Source organism: Oncorhynchus mykiss, chromosome 11, assembly GCF_013265735.2.
Source record: "Oncorhynchus mykiss isolate Arlee chromosome 11, USDA_OmykA_1.1, whole genome shotgun sequence".
In the NCBI taxonomy this organism is placed as follows: domain Eukaryota; kingdom Metazoa; phylum Chordata; class Actinopteri; order Salmoniformes; family Salmonidae; genus Oncorhynchus; species Oncorhynchus mykiss.
Genome location: NC_048575.1, coordinates 80,265,731 through 80,287,022, shown reverse-complemented (window position 1 = coordinate 80,287,022; position 21,292 = coordinate 80,265,731). Strand labels below are relative to the sequence as shown.

The 21,292-nt window shown below is 46.1% G+C and overlaps 1 protein-coding gene across 6 annotated transcripts in view; it reads right to left on the bottom strand.

Moving 5' to 3' along the window:
* Positions 1–4,470: 4,470 nt before the first annotated feature.
* LOC110535134 (sodium-dependent phosphate transporter 2) overlaps positions 4,471–21,292 on the bottom strand; it is a 104,047-nt gene continuing 87,225 nt past the window's right edge. For 4 of the 6 annotated variants that reach the window (XM_036936487.1, XM_036936490.1, XM_036936488.1 and 1 more), the window contains exons 9-11: positions 19,332–19,517; positions 9,218–9,302; positions 4,471–5,066 (exon numbers count right to left, since the gene is read on the bottom strand). In XM_036936487.1, coding sequence (XP_036792382.1) covers positions 4,902–5,066; positions 9,218–9,302; positions 19,332–19,517 — 436 coding nt within the window. In that variant the 3' untranslated portion in view covers positions 4,471–4,901. Of the gene's footprint in view, positions 5,067–8,753; positions 8,839–9,217; positions 9,303–19,331; positions 19,518–21,292 lie in introns of all 6 variants that reach the window. The other 2 variants (XM_036936491.1, XM_036936492.1) reach the window with 2 other exon arrangements.

Below are 21,292 nucleotides of genomic sequence, written 5' to 3'. Positions count from 1 at the left end.
ACTGATATCACCCCCATCATCCCCCCCTAATAACACTACTGATATCATCCCCCCCAATAACACTACTGATATCACCCCCATCATCCCCCCCTAATAACACTACTGATATCATCCCCCCCAATAACACTACTGATATCATCCCCCCCCCAATAACACTACTGATATCACCCCCCCCCCAATAACACTACTGATATCATCCCCCCCAATAACACTACTGATATCATCCCCCCCAATAACACTACTGATATCGTCCCAATCCTCCCCTACCCAATAACACTACCGATATCACCCCCCCCCCCAATAACACTACTGATATCATCCCCCCCAATAACACTATTGATATCCCCCCCCCAATAACACTACTGATATCATCCCCCCAATAACACTACTGATATCATCCCCATCATCCCCCCTAATAATACTACTGATATCAGCTCCTACACTGCCAGGATATAACAGTTCTGCCCCTCTCCCATAGAACCTTACCCTAGCACAATGACATCATCAAATTCTCTTTGTTAACAACATGGCTACCCAGATGCCTGGGGTGGGGTGGGGGGTGGGGGGTGGGGGGTGTGTGGGGTGTTGAATCTCATAACCTGTTCTGTTGGGTCTTCCTTAAAACAACGGTCTGAAGCTACAACAGAGGAAGACTAAATGCCCCAAATGGCACCCTATTCCCTACATAGTACACTACGTTTAACTTGAGTCCTATGGGGTAGTGCACTATATAGGTAACCAAGGGTACCATTTGGGACAGGGACAAAGACAGAATAAAAAGGGGGGGGGGGCATCACTGATATGATCCTTTCTCTCACAATGACATGATGTCTGACCAAACCCCCCCCCTTGGGGTTGCATCTATAGGGAGAGGGGGGGGGGGGGGGGGGGTCAATCTAGAGTCTAGACAGAGATGGTGTGTGACTACTATACTGTTGAGCTGGTTCGAACACTGGTCACCGGATACTGGATTTTTCAACCTAACTTCTGTTTCCCCTGGAGAGAAAACAAAACTGTGGGGACTCTGCTCAAGGTGTCTTTTTTTTAACGCCTGCTAGTTTAGGTTATTTCACTTGAACAAAACAGGAAGTCACCCTGATCCATATATTAACAGTAAATACATCCTCCAGTATTGTCTCAGAGGGCTGGGATATACAACAGACCACACCAGTGGGCCTGAACATACTGCTGGGTGGTGTGTGTGTGTGTGTGTGTGTGTAGCCAGAATACAGGTGACTAGCTGGTATAGGGGCTTATAAAGGCAAAGTGTGTGTGTGTGTAGTCTGAATACAGGTGACTAACTGGTATGGGGGCTTATAAAGGCGGTGTGTGTGTGTGTGTGTAGTCTGAATACAGGTGACTAACTGGTATGGGGGCTTATAAAGGCGGTGTGTGTGTGTGTGTGTGTGTGTGTGTGTGTGTGTGTGTGTGTGTAGTCTGAATACAGGTGACTAGCTGGTATGGGGGCTTATAAAGGCGGTGTGTGTGTGTGCGTGTGTGTGTGTGTCAGTATTTTGGCTGCTGCTACACTTTGACGTGTCTGTGTGATATTGGCATGTTGCTATGACAGCAAGTACGGCAGCTTACTTTGGCTTGGTGTTGAGCTGTTGAGCTGTCCTACCCAACACACACACACACACACACCTCTAATACTGTACTTGGAACACAAGAGAATATCCAGTTCACTACAGGAAGGAAACCGTTTTTTTGTTAAACTGCTGCAAATAGTCAAATCGTTTTTTTTTTTAAAGTGATGGTTCAGAAACTGATTAAAAAAAAGGGATTCCTCAGGATCTTTGGTCAAATATTATTCTGAAATGAACAAAATGAGAAAGTGCGCCCCCCCCCCATGTGCTCAGTTAAAATGTGAAATAATAAATGAAACGGTCAGACAGAATAACGGGTGTATTCTATACCTCACCCAGAGTGAAAACAAAAAGTATTCATAAAAGACAAAATACAAATCTAAAATACGCAAAACCCCATGATAGTTTACAGTACAAATGACAATATAGAACACATTAAAAAAAAACTGGGTATCCATCTTTAAAACAAACACACAGAACGCAGTTCAACTGGGCCATCTTCTGGTAACTGGTTTCTATGGTAACATCTGTTCTTGTCAATGAATGTTCTGTATGATGTCATGTTTCATGTGGAGCCCAGGAAGAGTAGCTGATGCTTCAGCAATATCTTGTAGGGATCCTAATAACATACAACAAAAAATATATACTTTATACCGTACCTGTCAAAAGTTTGGACACACCTACTCATTCAAGGATTTTTCTTTATTTTGACTATTTCCTACATTGTAGAATAATAGTGAAGACATCAAAACTATGAAATAAAACATATGGAATCATGTAGTAACCAGAAAAGTGTTAAACAAATCAAAATATATTTTATATTTGAGATTCTTCAAAGTAGCCACCCTTTGCCTTGATGACAGCTTTGCACGCTTGGCATTCTCTCAACCAGCTTCATGAGGTAGTCACCTGGAATGCATTTCAATTAACTGGTGTGCCTTGTTAAAAGATCATTTGTGAAATTTCTTTCCTTCTTAATGTGTTTGAGCCAATCAGTTGTGTTGTGACAAGGTAGGAGTGGTATACAGAAGATAAACCTATTTGATAAAAGACCAAGTCCATATTATGGCAAGAACAGCTCAAATATGCAAAGAGAAACGACAGTCCATAATTTCTTTAAGACATGAAGGTCAGTCAATACAGAAAATGTTCAAGAACTTTTAAAGTTTCTTCAAGTGCAGTCGCAAAAACCATCAAGTGCTATGATGAGTAAGTTCATTAGAGTTACCAGCCTCAGAAATTGCAGCCCAAATAAATGCTTCACAGAGTTCAAGTAAAAGACACATCCTAACATCAACTGTTCAGAGGAGACTGCGCGAATCAGGCCTTTATGGTCAAATTGCTGCAAAGAAACCACTACTAAAGGACACCAATAAGGAGACTTGTTTGGGCCAAGAAACGTGAGCAATGGACATTAGACCGGTGGAAATCTGTCCTTTGGTCTGATGAGTCCAAATGTTAGATTTTTAGTCCCAACCGCCATGTCTTTGTGAGAAGCAGAGTAGGTGAACGGATGATATCAGCATGTGTGGTTCCCACTGGGAAGCAAGGAGGAGGAGGTGTGATGGTGCTTTGCTGGTGACACTGTCTGTGATTTATTTAGAATTCAAGGCACATTTAACCAGCATGGCTTCCACATCATTCTGCAGAGATACACCATCCCATCTGGTTTGTGTTTAGTGGGACTATCATTTTTTTTCCCAACAGGACAATGATCCAACACACCTCCAGGCTGTGCAAGGGCTATTTCACTAATATGGAGAGTGATGAGTACTGCATCAGATGACCTGGCCTCCAAAATCACCCGACCTAAACACAATTGAGATGGTTTGGGATGAGTTGGACTGCAGAGTGAAGAAAGTACTCAGCATATGTGGGAACTCCTTCAAGACTGTTGGAAAAGCATTCCAGGTGAAGCTGGTTGAGAGAATGCCAAGAGTGTGCAATGCTGTCATCTAGGCAAAGGGTGGCTACTTTGAAGAATCTCAAATACATGTTGATTTGTTTAACACTTTTCTGGTTACTACATGATTCCATAATGTGTTATTTCATAGTTTTGATGTCTTCACTATTATTGTACAATGTAGAAAATAATAAAAATAAAGAAAAGGCCTTGAATTAGTAGGCGTGTCCAAACTTTTGACTGGTACTGTACATTTGGAAAAAACAGAAATGTTTTGCAATCCCAGCACCCTGGGAGGGTTTTATGGTCGCCGTGGCAACAAGACCTACCTTCCTGTTTAGCATGTAAGGGCGGTAAAAAGGTATAGATAGGCCATGAAGGGGTCAGAGTGGTTTGGTTGAATAACACACATCTTTTGTTTTAAAGCTAAAGCATATTGTAGAAAATATATATATATTTTGGGCATTAAGGATAGCTACTGAACCGACTACACTGTTGTCTCCTACTGCAGGCAGCCGCTATTAACGCAATGAAAGATATATTGATATATATATATATATAAAGATAAAATATTATTTTAACTGTGTTAACTAGTGATGACCGAAACATTGTGTTGACTGCATTTGTCTTTTCATATTATTGCCTGTAAAACAGTAGAATCCTAGTGTCTTAACGCGACTGTCCGTAATATGCATCTGTACAGCAGGTTGTTTTATAAGATTGAACATATTAGTTTTTCTTTATGCAAAAAAATAAAAAAATAAAAACAAGATTTCTTCAGCATAGAAGTCAACAAGTCTCTTGACCAGAACCCATGTGATCCAACCCTCTTCAGGACTAGAACCCAGGCAGCGTGTGATCTTAACCCTCTTCAGGACTAGAACCCAGGCAGCGTGTGATCTTAACCCTCTTCAGGACTAGAACCCAGGCAGCGTGTGATCTTAACCCTCTTCAGGACTAGAACCCAGGCAGCGTGTGATCTAACCCTCTTCAGGACCAGAACCCAGGCAGCGTGTGATCTAACCCTCTTCAGGACCAGAACCCAGGCAGCGTGTGATCTAACCCTCTTCAGGACCAGAACCCAGGCAGCGTGTGATCTAACCCTCTTCAGGACCAGAACCCAGGCAGCGTGTGATCTTAACCCTCTTCAGGACTAGAACCCAGGCAGCGTGTGATCTTAACCCTCTTCAGGACTAGAACCCAGGCAGCGTGTGATCTTAACCCTCTTCAGGACTAGAACCCAGGCAGCGTGTGATCTAACCCTCTTCAGGACCAGAACCCAGGCGTGTAATCTAACTCTTTCCTTCTCCCCTCTAGACAGTTTAATTAACCGCCCCATTCGTTGCATCTCCTCTTTCTTTTACCATCCCCTCTCCCTCCATCTCGTCTTTTCTCCCTCTCTCCTCGCTTCCTCAGACGTAAGGGAGGATGCCATAGACGAACAGGGCCATGACCGCGGCGCTGAACAGCCCCGCCACTGGCACCGTGACGAACCACGCCAGGAAGATGTTACGGAACAACCGCCAATCAACCGCCTTCTTGGAGCGGATCCAGCCAACCGCTACCACCGAGCCCACCTGGTCACCATGGAGGGGGGAGGGGGGAGGGGGGAGAACAAAATTAACCGCAGCACAGAATGTATTACATATATATATATTTATATGAGTTCAGCCAGTGGTCCTGGTCCACCAAACCTGGTCCAGGAGAAGACTGTGCAGCCCTGAACAACTAACTGCTCAAGACCTGACCTGAGAGTCAGGTGCGTTAGTTAATGCAGGGATGGAACAAAAGCCTGCTGCGAGCCTAAAAGCACCAGTGTTGGTTGGTGACAGACCACTAACGTGAAATCTCCTAGGTTAGTAGTGACAGTTGATTTTACCACTTCTATTTGTAGGTTTCTTCATATCAGTCTGTTGAAGACTGAAGTTACCCATTTTAGTTTCTGATTTCACCACCCCAAAATGGAATCCACCCAAAATGGAATCCACCCAAAATGGAATCCACCCAAAATGGAATCCACCCAAAATAGAATCCACCCAAAATGGAATCCACCCAAAATGGAATCCACCCAAAATGGAATCCACCCAAAATGGAAGAATCCACCCAAAATGGAAGAATCCACCCAAAATGGAATCCACCCAAAATGGAATCCACCCAAAATGGAATCCACCCAAAATGGAATCCACCCAAAATGGAATCCACCCAAAATGGAATCCACCCAAAATGGAATCCACCCAAATCAATAAATATCTGAATGTGTGTGTGATTGTGCATGTTTCCTTCAGTGCATACTTATGGAATGTTCAGGTTTCCACAACAGCACATTTCTGATCTCATATATTTACATGAAATACTTTATGATCAAACTTACAATAAAAACAACTCGAGGTCTGTAATTCCCAGTGGAATTAGTGTGCTGGATTATGTGATTTACATGTACAGTGACACATCCAAGCATGCTCCATATGTGTGGCGGAAGGGCGGGACAGAGTGTGTGTGTGTGTGTTAGGCCCTCTATGGGGAAGTACTGAGAGCAGAGAGGACTGGTCTTATACGACCAGTGTAACCCGAGGTAGCAGCCCTGTGACGCAAAGAGTGGCAGTCTAAATCGGTTGTGTGTGTGTGTGTGTGTGTGTGTGTAGCAGTCTAAATCTGGACTGGGTCAGGAGGGACTGCCCATGTTTCACAGCCCAATTCCAATCCTTTTCCCAATTATTGAAAAAAAAAAAAAATATATATATATCTGATCCGATGAACAGAATTTGGCTGCCTCTGTAAAAAGCAACCAGAGAATCTGTGTGGCCGTGAGCAACTTAGTCGGAATCTAGCTAACTCAGCGTTGTGAGAATGGGCGCGTTCCAGACAGATTACATTTGCAGCCGCACTACGACCATTAACCAATGGTTGCATGATGTCATCAACTGCACAGTCTGGCATCGAATGGCTGTATCATATGATATGGTAAGCCGATAGGTTAAACCCCTTATCCAGGCGTTGAGATCTGGTAGACGACCGGCACTGTAGTCGGTCTGAAACGCGGATATTATATGACGCTGACGGGAATTGAGCTTGCGAACTAGTCACTGCACATCATCATAGCAGTTATTTTTAACAGGGGTTAGGGAGTTATCTCAGACATGTATTAGTTTAATAACGGAAGTAGGGAATTTCTCGTTATTGAACTGGGTTCAAACTGAATGGTCCCCCCCCCCCCCCCCAAAACCTGCAATCTTTTCTATACTCACACACTACACAGGTCTTGGTAGAGGCCACCTTGGTGACATCAGGGTCGTGGTCATTAGGATGCAAACAGAACAAAACTACAATTATACTTATTGGATTTGTGCAGTAAGAAAAGCTAGTTTTCCATTTCCGTTTCAAAATGTTTTTTTTTTTTTCCTACGGTGTGCCCTAATGAATATGACCCCGATCGTGAGTTTAGACGAGAGCAACCTCTGATTAATTGGTCAGTGGTCTTTAACAAATCAACCAATCACCAGAGAGACAATACGGACATCACAATCATACGACAGACATAGCTAGCTATTAGCATGTTAAAGAGAGTTAAGGCCTACTGCTACCAAGGGAGTGGAGGAGAGAAATCAGGAGAAATGGTTTAGCATCAGGTTGATTTTAGTGAATTTAGCTTTTTTTATTATTTTTTTTAAATCAATTGAAAATACAGTTTTGTTTCTTGAGCATTTTCCCCCAGCTGATGACATATGTACCTAAAGGAATGGCCTGACTTGGCCAAGTCCGTTGCTGAAATATTGCTCAATGAAACAGTTGAGTCAGAGCTCTAGCGTGTACAGTAGCCAGCAGATGCGACCCGTATGCGTACAGCGGCACTAGTAACAGTTGGGATAATGAGGTCATTCGGAGATCAAAGCATTCCTCATCCCTGGATTGACGTACGTTTTCCCTGAGCCATATCTCGTGCCGTCTTCTCCTCAGGGTCTTCATCTACAAAGGAAGTCCGTTTGACCCCAGCGCGGCAGTCAGGAAGTCCGTTTGACCCCAGCGCGGCAGTCAGGAAGTCTGTTTGACCCCAGCGGGGCAGTCAGGAAGTCCGTTTGACCCCAGCGCGGCAGTCAGGAAGTCCATTTGACCCCAGCGCGGCAGTCAGGAAGTCCGTTTGACCCCAGCGTGGCAGTCAGGAAGTCCGTTTGACCCCAGCGCGGCAGTCAGGAAGTCTGTTTGACCCCAGCGCGGCAGTCAGGAAGTCCGTTTGACCCCAGCGCGGCAGTCAGGAAGTCCGTTTGACCCCAGCGCGGCAGTCAGGAAGTCCGTTTGACCCCAGCGGGGCAGTCAGGAAGTCCGTTTGACCCCAGCGCGGCAGTCAGGAAGTCCGTTTGACCCCAGCGCGGCAGTCAGGAAGTCCGTTTGACCCCAGCGCGGCAGTCAGGAAGTCCGTTTGACCCCAGCGCGGCAGTCAGGAAGTCCGTTTGACCTCAGCGCGGCAGTCAGGAAGTCCGTTTGACCCCAGCGCGGCAGTCAGGAAGTCCGTTTGACCCTAAAGCGGCAGTCAAGAAGTCCGTTTGACCCTAGCGCGGCAGTCAGGAAGTCCGTTTGACCCTAGCGGGGCAGTCAGGAAGTCCGTTTGACCCTAGCGGGGCAGTCAGGAAGTCCGTTTGACCCTAGCGCGGCAGTCAGGAAGTGAGTTGGATCTGCTGGCTAGAGTGTGCAACTACACTCTTTTCTCAATATGTTCCAAATGGCACCCTATTCCCTTCATAGAGCCTTCTGGGGCCCCCGGTTAAATGTAGTGCACTATATAGGGGATAGGATACCATTTGGGACACAATCCCGAGTCACCACTGAATAGCACAAGACTGGAGTGGCTAATTAAATGAGAGGAGTGGTGTTATGATTGGTCTGCCTGGCGCGTTTCATTCATTCAGGAACTAAGATTTCACTAAAATGTTGCATTAGGTAACGTCATTACTTAACACAATCCCACTGAGCTACACAATGCTGTTTCAGACACCTTGGGATGATTTAAAACATGTCAATATCAGGTAGGTGAGTGAACTCTGCTAACTATTACATGGATGGATATTCGCGACTTCTGCCAGGCGTTGTGTGTGATGGTAAGAATTAAGTAATCTCATTGGAGCCCTCAGACCTTAACCAATCACAGCTGGAGGAAAAGTGCACAAGGGGTCAAAGCCGCAACTCGGAGAGTTGTGATTGGCTCAGATTCAGTCTAGTGAAGCTGATGGGAGGAGCTACACGGCTTCACTAACCAACCAGCACGCCAATACCTTGCAGTGGGTGGAGCTTATTGGGATGCCCACATTAGAAGCAACAAGCACTGACAGAGCACTCATTACTTCAACGCAAAAACCACTGAATAGATGGAATAGAGGGAGAGAGAGAGACAGAGAGAGACAGAGAGAGAGAGAGAGAGAGAGAGAGAGAGAGAGATGGAGGGGTACAAAAACACAGAGAAGAGAAGTGAGACAAGGAGGAGTTGTAAGATTGCAGGAGCGAGGCAGCCCAGCCTTTTGAGACGTTCAGCAAACAGCACACCTGTGGGAACAAACACACCACACCTACACACCACACCTATACACCTGCCAGGTCGCAGTTGTAAATGAGAACATGTTCTCAACTGTGGCCTACCTGGTGAAATAAAAGGTGAAATAAAATCCACACCACACCAACATGCCATGTGAGTGTAAGGGTGAGATGTGGCTGGTAGGCGGTCCACCAGCCTGGGTCGTACCTTGCAGTGTGTGGTACTGACTGGGATTCCGATATTGGAAGCAAACACAACAGTGAGCGCTGAAGCCAGCTCTATAGTGAATCCACTGTGAAGAGGAGAGAGGGGGGTAGAGAGACATCCTTAACCGTCAGTGTCCTGCCTTTCTACAGAATCAAAAACACACAGGAGGCCTTCACAGGCACTCACGCACACAGGCCTTCACAGAAGTCATATCCCCCTCACTCGCTCACACACACAGACAGGCTTTCACACAAGTCACACACGGAAGCACACACACACACTCACAGGCCTTCACAGAAGTCATATCTCCCTCACTCGCTCACACACACAGTCAGACGCACACACAGACAGGCTTTCACACAAGTCACACACAGAAGCACACACACAGGCTTTCACATAAGACAGACAGACAGGCAGACAGACGTTCACATAAGACAGACAGACAGGCTTTCACATAAGACAGACAGGCTTTCACATAAGACAGACAGACAGGCTTTCACATAAGACAGACAGACAGACTTTCACATAAGACAGACAGACAGGCTTTCACATAAGACAGACAGACAGGCAGACAGACGTTCACATAAGACAGACAGACAGGCTTTCACATAAGACAGACAGGCTTTCACATAAGACAGACAGACAGGCTTTCACATAAGACAGACAGACAGACTTTCACATAAGACAGACAGACAGGCTTTCACATAAGACAGACAGACAGATTTTCACATATGACAGACAGACAGGCGTTCACATAAGACTGACACAGTGACTATTGCTGAGTGATTAACTGACTTCGATTCCGTTACTTGAATTTCATTTAGTTCCGTTTTTTTTGTGTGAACCAAACGCGCGGTTTCTCTAGAAGGAAATAAAATTATTCACAACAGAAATCAAGTCAAAATCTACGTGGGATGCTGGGCTGAAGGGAGTTGGAGTTTTCATTAAGCAAAGATTCAACCTAGTTCAGTGCAGAAACGTGATAATTAACTACAATGACCATAATCCATTGCGCTAGTTTTTCAGTCTCTGATAGAGAGGGATCTGAGAGGAAGCTTTCACTCTCACCAAAAATCTGTCAAATGGGTATCGATGGGTTTCAATGCGTTCCTATGGGTTTATTTTGGACCTACGTTTGTCGCCTGCCTTCGCGCCAATGACTCCCCATCGTTAGGACGGAGACATGAGCATCTCCTCATTATATACAGATCTCTGGAAGGATACACTTTTATGCCTGCTACGTTAGAATAGATACACACACAGACCGCATGAGAGATAAACCTACACAACGACGAGAGGGACAGAGACTGTTTGTGAAAGTGCGCCTTATCTACTCTGAAGAACTAGAATAATGATTTCCTCAGACAGCTCTGCAGAATACTTAGGCAGGCTAGCCTAGCTAAATAGCATGACTACAGACAGTACCGTATGGGCAGCACAGAGATATCCTTAGATGGTCTGGCTGGCTGGCTGGCCGATACTGCCTGAGCAGAGATGATGACTTTAAGGAGAGCACAGAGAACCTAGATGATCTGGCTGGCTGATAATGCCTGAGCAGAGATGATGACTTTAAGGAGAGCACAGAGATAACCTAGATGATCTGGCTGGCTGATACTGCCTGAGCAGAGATGATGACTTTAAGGAGAGCATAGAGATAACCTAGATGATCTGGCTGGCTGGCTGATACTGCCTGAGCAGAGATGATGACTTTAAGGAGAGCACAGAGATAACCTAGATGATCTGGCTGGCTGATACTGCCTGAGCAGAGATGATGACTTTAAGGAGAGCACAGAGATAACCTAGATGATCTGGCTGGCAGATACTGCCTGATCAGAGATGATGACTTTAAGGAGAGCACAGAGATAACCTAGATGATCTGGCTGGCTGATATTGCCTGAGCAGAGATGATGACTTTAAGGAATGAACATGAATAAAGTCATGACATAAAAACTAAGTAACATACACAACTGAAATATTATTTCATAGTCATTTCCTGTTTCTCTATTGATGTCTACCCAATGTGGACCTGACAGAGACAATGGAACATTTTCAATGTTCTGGTAATTGAATGTTCACTATTTTTGCCTGTGGAATTTCCATTATAAAGATACATTTCATTATGCATTTAATGTAAATAATGATATTCAAACTGAAATGGAAAACTGTTTTTTTTTAGAAACGCCTTCAAAAAGCAGTAATCTTTCAGCACACCATAACATAACCTTTAACCTTTTAACAACAACCTTACAATTACAACTTCCACTTCAGGGAGTCATGTGACACGCACAGAACATGTCTACATGTAACATGAGTGTGTGTGTGTGTGTGTGTGTGTGGGGGGGTCCTGATAGACTGGATATAGCACGTAAGTGTGTCTGTAGGGGGGTGACACGGGGGGGGGGGGGGGGGGGGGGGGGGGGGGGGGGGGGGGGGGGGGGGGGGGGGCGAAGACGACACACTAGGTGCTCAAACGACTGACTCACTGCTTAAACAAATTTAACACACACACCAAAAAACACACACACCAAAACACACACATCAAAGCACACCCCCCCCTCCAAAAGAGAGGAGACAGGAAGATGCATGGTAATGGCCACTAGAGGAAGGAGAGTCTTTAGAGCGATAGAGAACCACAGCTAATTGTCCTTTATCCCCAGCAGACAGGCTGGCGGCTGATGGCGGCAGACGGGTGTGAGAACAGGGAAGGAGGAGAGGGGGAAGGAAGGACACAAGGAGAGATGGCAAGAGAGCAACAGAGAACAGGCAGTCTTTGTGAAAGATAATTTGTTCATAACTGACTTGCCTAGTGAAATAAAGAGCGAGAGAGCGAGAGCTGGCTAGAGAGGGGAGCGAGAGATGGCTAGAGAGGGGAGAGAGAGATGGCTAGAGAGGGAGAGAGAGATGGCTAGAGAGGGAGAGAGAGATGGCTAGAGAGGGGAGACAGAGGGGGGGAGAGATGGCTAGAGGGGAGAGAGGGGGGGGGGATGGCTAGAGGGGGGAGAGAGAGATGCCTAGAGAGGGGAGAGAGATGGCGAGAGAGGGGAGAGAGATGGCGAGAGAGGGGAGAGAGATGGCTAGAGAGGGGAGAGAGATGGCGAGAGAGGGGAGAGAGATGGCTAGAGAGGGGAGAGAGATGGCTAGAGAGGGGAGAGAGATGGCTAGAGAGGGGAGAGAGATGGCTAGAGAGGGGAGAGAGATGGCTAGAGAGGGGAGAGAGATGGCTAGAGAGGGGAGAGAGATGGCTAGAGAGGGGAGAGAGATGGCTAGAGGGGGGAGAGAGATGGCTAGAGGGGAGAGAGAGATGGCTAGAGGGGAGAGAGAGATGGCTAGAGGGGAGAGAGAGATGGCTAGAGGGGAGAGAGATGGCTAGAGGGGAGAGAGAGATGGCTAGAGGGGAGAGAGAGATGGCTAGAGAGGGGAGAGAGAGATGGCTAGAGAGGGGAGAGAGAGATGGCTAGAGAGGGGAGAGAGATGGCTAGAGAGGGGAGAGAGAGATGCTAGAGAGGGGAGAGAGAGATGGCTAGAGGGGAGAGAGAGATGACTAGAGGGGAGAGAGAGATGGCTAGAGGGGAGAGAGAGATGGCTAGAGGGGAGAGAGAGATGGCTAGAGAGGGGAGAGAGAGATGGCTAGAGGGGAGAGAGAGATGACTAGAGGGGAGAGAGAGATGACTAGAGGGGAGAGAGAGATGGCTAGAGGGGAGAGAGAGATGGCTAGAGGGGAGAGAGAGATGGCTAGAGGGGGGAGAGAGAGATGGCTAGAGAGGGGAGAGGGAGAATGAACTCATTGTGCAAAAGTGAAGAGAAGAGAAGCAGACAGAAATAAGAGCGATAGAGGGAGAGAGCGAGTGAGAAAAAGAGGGGGTAGTGATCGCAAGGGATAAAGAAGGAGAAAGTCTGGCTGGCATCCCTCGGCGGACTAGAGGCCAGACTCCCACTGCGGTGTTCCCTTTCCCAGAATGCAACACCATTGGCCCACTTCCTGCAGCTCTGTGATGTTCTTGCCAGGCCACCCCATCCTGTTTGATCTGCGAGGACCAGGGCACATTCTATACTCTACTAATTAGTGAGGAGAAAAGAAGAGAGAGATATAGGGGGGCAGGGAGGTTAGAGAGAGAGAGAGAGAGAGAGAGAGAGAGAGAGAGAGAGGGGGGAGACAGAGAGAGAGAAAGGAGACAGAGAGCGAGAAAGGGAGATGGCGAGGGAGCAAGCGAGACAGGAAGAGAAAGAGAGATGGAGGACTAAGGCTGCTGAGCTCTCTGTTCTTTCAGGGATTTACACAAAGGGTTGGATCAGTTTGGCCTCCCTCTACTAGATGGATCCATGTGTGTCCGTCTGTGGGTCAAAGTGAGGTTAACATGAGCCCTGCTCTGCTGGGTTGACAAGGAAGAGACACACTTGTTTACTGACGACTACAGAGAATCCTGAAGCAGGTTCTAGTGAGGTGGGTAGGGTTCTAAAAAGCAGGTTCTAGTGAGGTGGGTAGGGTTCTAAAAAGCAGCATTCTAGTGTGGTGGGTAGGGTTCTAAAAAGCAGCGTTCTAGTGAGGTGGGTAGGGTTCTAAAAAGCAGCGTTCTAGTGAGGTGGGTAGGGTTCTAAAAAGCAGGTTCTAGTGAGGTGGGTAGGGTTCTAAAAAGCAGCGTTCTAGTGAGGTGGGTAGGGTTCTAAAAAGCAGGTTCTAGTGAGGTGGGTAGGGTTCTAAAAAGCAGCATTCTAGTGTGGTGGGTAGGGTTCTAAAAAGCAGCGTTCTAGTGAGGTGGGTAGGGTTCTAAAAAGCAGCGTTTTAGTGTGGTGGGTAGGGTTCTAAAAAGCAGCGTTCTAGTGAGGTGGGTAGGGTTCTAAAAAGCAGGTTCTAGTGAGGTGGGTAGGGTTCTAAAAAGCAGCGTTTTAGTGTGGTGGGTAGGGTTCTAAGAATGGTGAGGGGGAATAGTGCAGTCTCAAGGTTCTAAGAAGCAGAACTAGGATCAATCCCCCCAGTAGGGTTCTATTGAGGATGTAGAACAGGGATGGGCAACGCCCCCTTTTTGTAGGCACCCGCAGACCAATCCCCCCCCCCCCCCCCCCCCCCCCCCCCCCCCCCCCCCCCCCCCCCCCCCCCCCCCCCCCCCCCCCCCCCCCCCCCCCCCCCCGACTAGGGAACTCAGTCTCAACTTACTGTTCAAAGTTAGAATAATAGAAATACACAAGGCACAATTTGGTCATTTGGTTGTGCATCAGCGGTCACTCAATCAGTCCATGTCAGATAAAATGCTTTAGATTGGTGAATGAGTCTAGCAGACAGCTATCTAAACTTGTAGTAATCACGGTCCAATTACCAACCAGGACGGGGCCCATTGATCCTCAGTTATCATGTTAAATAGGATGTGGGTACACGAGCCACTGCGGCCTACCACGATGAGTTTCATTTCCTCTGTGACCCCAAACCCCCCCCCTATCAAAGTTGCCCATCCATGATCTAGATTCCAGAGGGTTCTAGAGTAGAGGGGTTCTATAGTGAGGATCAGGACAATAGAGTAGAGAAGGGTTGAGGACTGGGTTCCTAGCAGTGGTTCTACAGCGGTGTTTGGTTGGTTCAGTTCAGAAGACAAAGGGTTCACGCAGACTCATCAGGCAGTCAGACAGGCAGTCAGACAGGCAAGCAGTCAGACAGGCAGTCAGACAGGCAAGCAGTCAGACAGGCAGTCAGACAAGCAGTCAGACAGGCAGGCAGTCAGACAGGCAGACAGACAGGCAGGCAGTCAGACAGGCAGGCAGTCAGACAGGCAGGCAGTCAGACAGGCAGTCAGACAGGCAAGCAGTCAGACAGGCAAGCAGTCAGACAGGCAGTCAGACAGGCAAGCAGTCAGACAGGCAGTCAGACAAGCAGTCAGACAGGCAGGCAGTCAGACAGGCAGACAGACAGACAGACAGACAGACAGGCAGACAGACAGGCAGGCAGTCAGACAGGCAGTCAGACAGGCAGGCAGTCAGACAGGCAAGCAGTCAGACAGGCAGTCAGACAGGCAGGCAGACAGACAGACAGACAGGCAGACAGGCAGACAGACAGACAGACAGACAGACAGGCAGACAGGCAGGCAGTCAGACAGGCAGGCAGTCAGTCAGACAGGCAGGCAGGCAGGCAAGCAGTCAGACAGGCAAGCAGTCAGACAGGCAGTCAGACAGGCAAGCAGTCAGGCAGTCAGACAGGCAAGCAGTCAGACAGGCAGTCAGACAAGCAGTCAGACAAGCAGTCACAGGCAGTCAGACAGGCAGTCAGACAAGCAGTCACAGGCAGTCAGGCAAGCAGTCAGACAGGCAAGCAGTCAGACAGGCAGTCAAACAGACAGGCAGACAGACAGGCAGACAGACAGGCAGACAAAGTGTATGAAGAGGAAGTCTATGAGTTTGTTTGTGCATTCCACTCTACATGCATGAGTCTATCAATCTGAAACACCAAGTCCACTATGCCAGTATGTGTATGCATTGACATATCTGGGATTTCATATAGGCTACATACAGGTAACTGCCAATATAAAGGAAACCTCACCATAAAGTGTCTTAATAGGGCGATGGGCCACTACGACCCAACAACTTCAATGAGCTTTGGGCACAGATTCCACAGGTGTCTGCAACTCTATTGGAGGGATGAGACACCATTCTTCCACGAGAAACTCCATAATTTGGTGATTTGTTGATGTTGGTAGAAAACACATTTTGTTACATTAAAGGCGTATTCTAAAATGTATAAAAATGGTTGTTCCGCATCAATCATTACCCTATAATGACATCACAATACCCCATAATGACATCACAATACCCCATAATGACATCACAACACCCCATAATGACATCACAATACCCCATAATGACAAAGCAGAAACATATGTAAAGAATTTTTGGGCAAATTTCTATTAAAAGAAATTACTGAAATATCACATTTACAGTGCCTTGCGAAAGTATTCAGCCCCCTTGAACTTTGCGACCTTTTGCCACATTTCAGGCTTCAAACAAAGATATAAAACTGTATTTTTTTGTGAAGAATCAACAACAAGTGGGACACAATCATGAAGTGGAACGACATTTATTGGATATTTCAAACTTTTTTAACAAATCAAAAACTGAAAAATTGGGCGTGCAAAATTATTCAGCCCCTTTACTTTCAGTGCAGCAAACTCTCTCCAGAAGTTCAGTGAGGATCTCTGAATGATCCAATGTTGACCTAAATGACTAATGATGATAAATACAATCCACCTGTGTGTAATAAAGTCTCCGTATAAATGCACCTGCACTGTGATAGTCTCAGAGGTCCGTTAAAAGCGCAGAGAGCATCATGAAGAACAAGGAACACACCAGGCAGGTCCGAGATACTGTTGTGAAGAAGTTTAAAGCCGGATTTGGATACAAAAAGATTTCCCAAGCTTTAAACATCCCAAGGAGCACTGTGCAAGCGATAATATTGAAATGGAAGGAGTATCAGATCACTGCAAATCTACCAAGACCTGGCCGTCCCTCTAAACTTTCAGCTCATACAAGGAGAAGACTGATCAGAGATGCAGCCAAGAGGCCCATGATCACTCTGGATGAACTGCAGAGATCTACAGCTGAGGTGGGAGACTCTGTCCATAGGACAACAATCAGTCGTATATTGCACAAATCTGGCCTTTATGGAAGAGTGGCAAGAAGAAAGCCATTTCTTAAAGATATCCATAAAAAGTGTCGTTTAAAGTTTGCCACAAGCCACCTGGGAGACACACCAAACATGTGGAAGAAGGTGCTCTGGTCAGATGAAACCAAAATGGAACTTTTTGGCTACAATGCAAGACGTTATGTTTGGCGTAAAAGCAACACAGCTGAACACACCATCCCCACTGTCAAACATGGTGGTGGCAGCATCATGGTTTGGGCCTGCTTTTCTTCAGCAGGGACAGGGAAGATGGTTCAAATTGATGGGAAGATGGATAGAGCCAAATACAGGACAATTCTGGAAGAAAACCTGATGGAGTCTGCAAAAGACCTGAGACTGGGACGGAGATTTGTCTTCCAACAAGACAATGATCCAAAACATAAAGCAAAATCTACAATGGAATGGTTCAAAAATAAACATATCCAGGTGTTAGAATGGCCAAGTCAAAGTCCAGACCTGAATCCAATCGAGAATCTGTGGAAAGAACTGAAAACTGCTGTTCACAAATGCTCTCCATCCAACCTCACTGAGCTCGAGCTGTTTTGCAAGGAGGAATGGGAAATAATTTCAGTCTCTCGATGTGCAAAACTGATAGAGACATACCCCAAGCGACTTACAGCTGTAATCACAGCAAAAGGTGGCGCTACAAAGTATTAACTTAAGGGGGCTGAATAATTTTGCATGCCCAATCTTTAAAAAAGTTTGAAATATCCAATAAATTTCGTTCCACTTCATGATTGTGTACCACTTGTTGTTGATTCTTCACAAAAAAATACAGTTTTATATCTTTATGTTTGAAGCCTGAATTGTGGCAAAAGGTCGCAAAGTTCAAGGGGGCCGAATACTTTCGCAAGGCACTGTACATTAGTATTGAGAACCTTTACTCAGTACTTTGTTGAAGCACCTTTGGCAGCGATTACAGCCTCGAGTCTTCTTGGGTATAACGCTACAAGCTTGACACACATTTATTTGGGAAGTTTCTCCCATTCTTCTTTGCAGATCCTCTCAAACGCAGTCGGGTTGGATGAGGAGCGTCCCTGCACAGCTATTTTCAGGTCTCTCCAGAGATGTTCGATCAGGTTCATGTCCAGGCTCTGGCTGGGCCACTCATGGACATTGAGACTTGCCCCAAAGCCACTCCTGCATTGTCTTGGCTGTGTGCTTTGGGTCTTTGTCCTGTTGGAAGGTGAACCCCCAGGCTGAGGTTCTGAGTGCTCTGGAGCAGGTTTTCATCAAGGATCTCTCTTGTACTTTTCTCCATTAATCTTTCCCTCGATCCTAACTAGTCTCCCAGTTCCTGAAAAACATCCCCACAGCATGATGCTGCCACCACCATGCTTCACCGTAGAGATGGTGCAAGGTTTCCTCCAGACGTGACGCTTGGCATTCAGGCCAAAGAGTTCAATCTTGGTTTCATCAGACCAGAGAATAATGTCCTTTAGATGCCTTTTGGCAAACTCCAAGCGGGCTGTCGTACCTTTTTACTGAAGAGTGGCTTCCATCTGGCCACTCTACCATAAAGCCCTGATTGGTGGAGTGCTGCCTAGATGGTTGTCCTTCTGGAAGGTTCTCCCATCTCCACAGTGGAGCTCTGGAGCTCATTCCGAGTGATCATTGGGTTTTTGGTCACATTCCTGACCAAGGCTTTTCACCCTCGATTGCTCAGTTTGGCCGGGCCAAACTATGCCAGATTCTAGGTAGAATCTTGGTGGTTCCAAACTTCTCCCATTTAAGAATGATGGAGGCCACTGTGTTCTTGGGGACCTTTAATGCTGCAAAAATGTTTTGGCACCCTTCCCCAGATCTGTGCCTCGAAACAATCCTGTCTCGGGGCTCTAAGGACAATTCCTTCAACCTCATGGCTTGGATTTTGCTCTCACATGCACTATCAATTGTGGGACCTTACATAGACAGGTGTGTGCCTTTCCAAATCATGTCCAATCAATTGAATTTACCACAGGTGGACTCCACTCAAAGTTGTAGAAACATCTCAAGGATGATCAATGGAAACAGGATGCACCTGAGCTCAATTAAGAGTCTCATAGCAAAGGTTCTGAATATTTATGTAAATAAGGTATTTCTGATTTTTAATACATTTGCAAGAATTTCAATAAAACTGTTTTTGCTTTGTCACTGTGTGATATATATTGATGATATATATATATTTTTAATCCATTTTTAGAACAAAGCTGTAACGTAACAAAATGTGGAAAAAATTAAGGGGTCTGAATACTTTCTGAATGCACCTTGTATCCCTCATTTACTTTATTTTGGCTGTTACCTATACGTGTGTCTGTCATCCCACCTACCCATCCTCCCAGTCAGTCACATGCAGCCCTCCCTCCTCTCTCTCACCTGGAAGGTGTGATGGGGGTGAGGTCCTTGCCCATGGTCTGGATCATTGAGCCCTCCCTCCCTCCCTCCCTTCCCCACCCCTCCCCACTCCTCTCTCACCTGGAAGGTGTGATGGGGGTGAGGTCCTTGCCCATGGTCTGGATCACCCGGCGCCCCCAAACCCAGAGGCCGCAGCAGATGCCAACTCCCCCGTAGAACAGCAACCAGATGGGGGTGGCGGCGTCCTGCATCACCCCGCCTTGGTCATAGATCATCCACAGCGCCACCAACGGGCCGATGGCGTTACTGTAGGGGGGGGGGGGGGGGGGGGGGTGTAGTTGTGTAAATAACATGCTGAACGCTAGCTGAATGTTCACCATTGTTCCTGTTCCCAAGGTAACTGAACTACACTGAACAAAAATATAAATGCAACATATAAAGTGTTTGGTCTCATGTTTCATGAGCTGAAATTAAAGATCCCAGAAATGTTCCATACGCAACAAAAACAGCTTATTTCTCTAAAATATTGTGCACAACACAATGCCACAGATGTCTCAAGTTGAGGGAGCCTACAATTGGCATGCTGACTACAGGAATGTTGCTGTTGCACCCGTTGCTGACAGGTGTATAAAATTGAGCACACAGCCATGCAATCTCCATAGACAAAAACATAAAAATGGTCACGTTGCACCACAGACTGTCCAGGAGTTGGCGGATGCTTTAGTCCAGGTCTGGGAGGAGATCCCTCAGGAGACCATCCGCCACCTCATCAGGAGCATGCCCAGGCGTTGTAGGGAGGTCATACAGGCACGTGGAGGCCACACACACTACTGAGCCTCATTTGGACTTGTTTTAAGGACATTACATCAAAGTTGGATCAGCCTGTAGTGTGGTTTTCCACTTTAATTTTGAGTGCGACTACCAATCCAGACCTCCATGGGTTGATACATTTGATTTCCATTGATCATTTTTGTGTGATTTTGTTGTCAGCACATTCAACTATGTAAATACAAAAGTATTTAATAAGAATATTTCATTCATTCAGATCTAGGATGTGTTATTTTAGTGTTCCCTTTATTTTTTTGAGCAGTGTATATAGATTTTGGAACGAGAAGTTCGACGAGCAGGTGTCCACATACTTTTGGCCATGTCGTGTGTATATTTACACTCTGGATACCGACAATGCTCGTCCCAATATTTGTACATTTCTTAATTCCATTCTTTTACTTTTAGATTAGTGTGTATTGTTGTGAAATGTTAGATACTACTGCACTGTTGGAGCTAGGAACACAAGCATTTAGTTAGATACTACTGCACTGTTGGAGCTAGGAACACATGCATTTAGTTAGATATTACTGCACTGTTGGAGCTAGGAACACAAGCATTTAGTTAGATACTACTGCACTGTTGGAGCTAGGAACACAAGCATTTAGTTAGATATTACTGCACTGTTGGAGCTAGGAACACAAGCATTTAGTTAGATATTACTGCACTGTTGGAGCTAGGAACACAAGCATTTAGTTAGATATTACTGCACTGTTGGAGCTTGGAACACAAGCATTTAGTTAGATATTACTGCACTGTTGGAGCTAGGAACACAAGCATTTCACTACACCCGCAATAACATCTGCTAAATATTTGTGTCACCAATAACATTTGAGTAATAACTCACTATAACTTATAGTGAGTGATGTGTATAACATATGATATGGTAGTTGTGTTATGATGAATGGTAGTTACTGTAGTGGGAGAGGGGAGTCTGTGTCAGGCAGGTTCCTTTCTGTTTGAGAGGGGAGTCTGTGTCAGGCTGGTTCTTTTCTGTTTGAGAGGGGAGTCTGTGTCAGGCAGGTTCCTTTCTGTTTGAGAGGGGAGTCTGTGTCAGGCAGGTTCCTTTCTGTTTGAGAGGGGAGTCGGTGTCAGGCTGGTTCCTTTCTGTTTGAGACTAGTTTGATGGATTATAAGGCGAATGCTGGGCTGATAAAAATTGTACTTGTGTGAAAAACACTAAATCTTAATGGTCTTAATATTGAGAAGTCATCTTGTCTGCTGTAGAGTTGCAAATGTCAGTAAACTAACTCCAA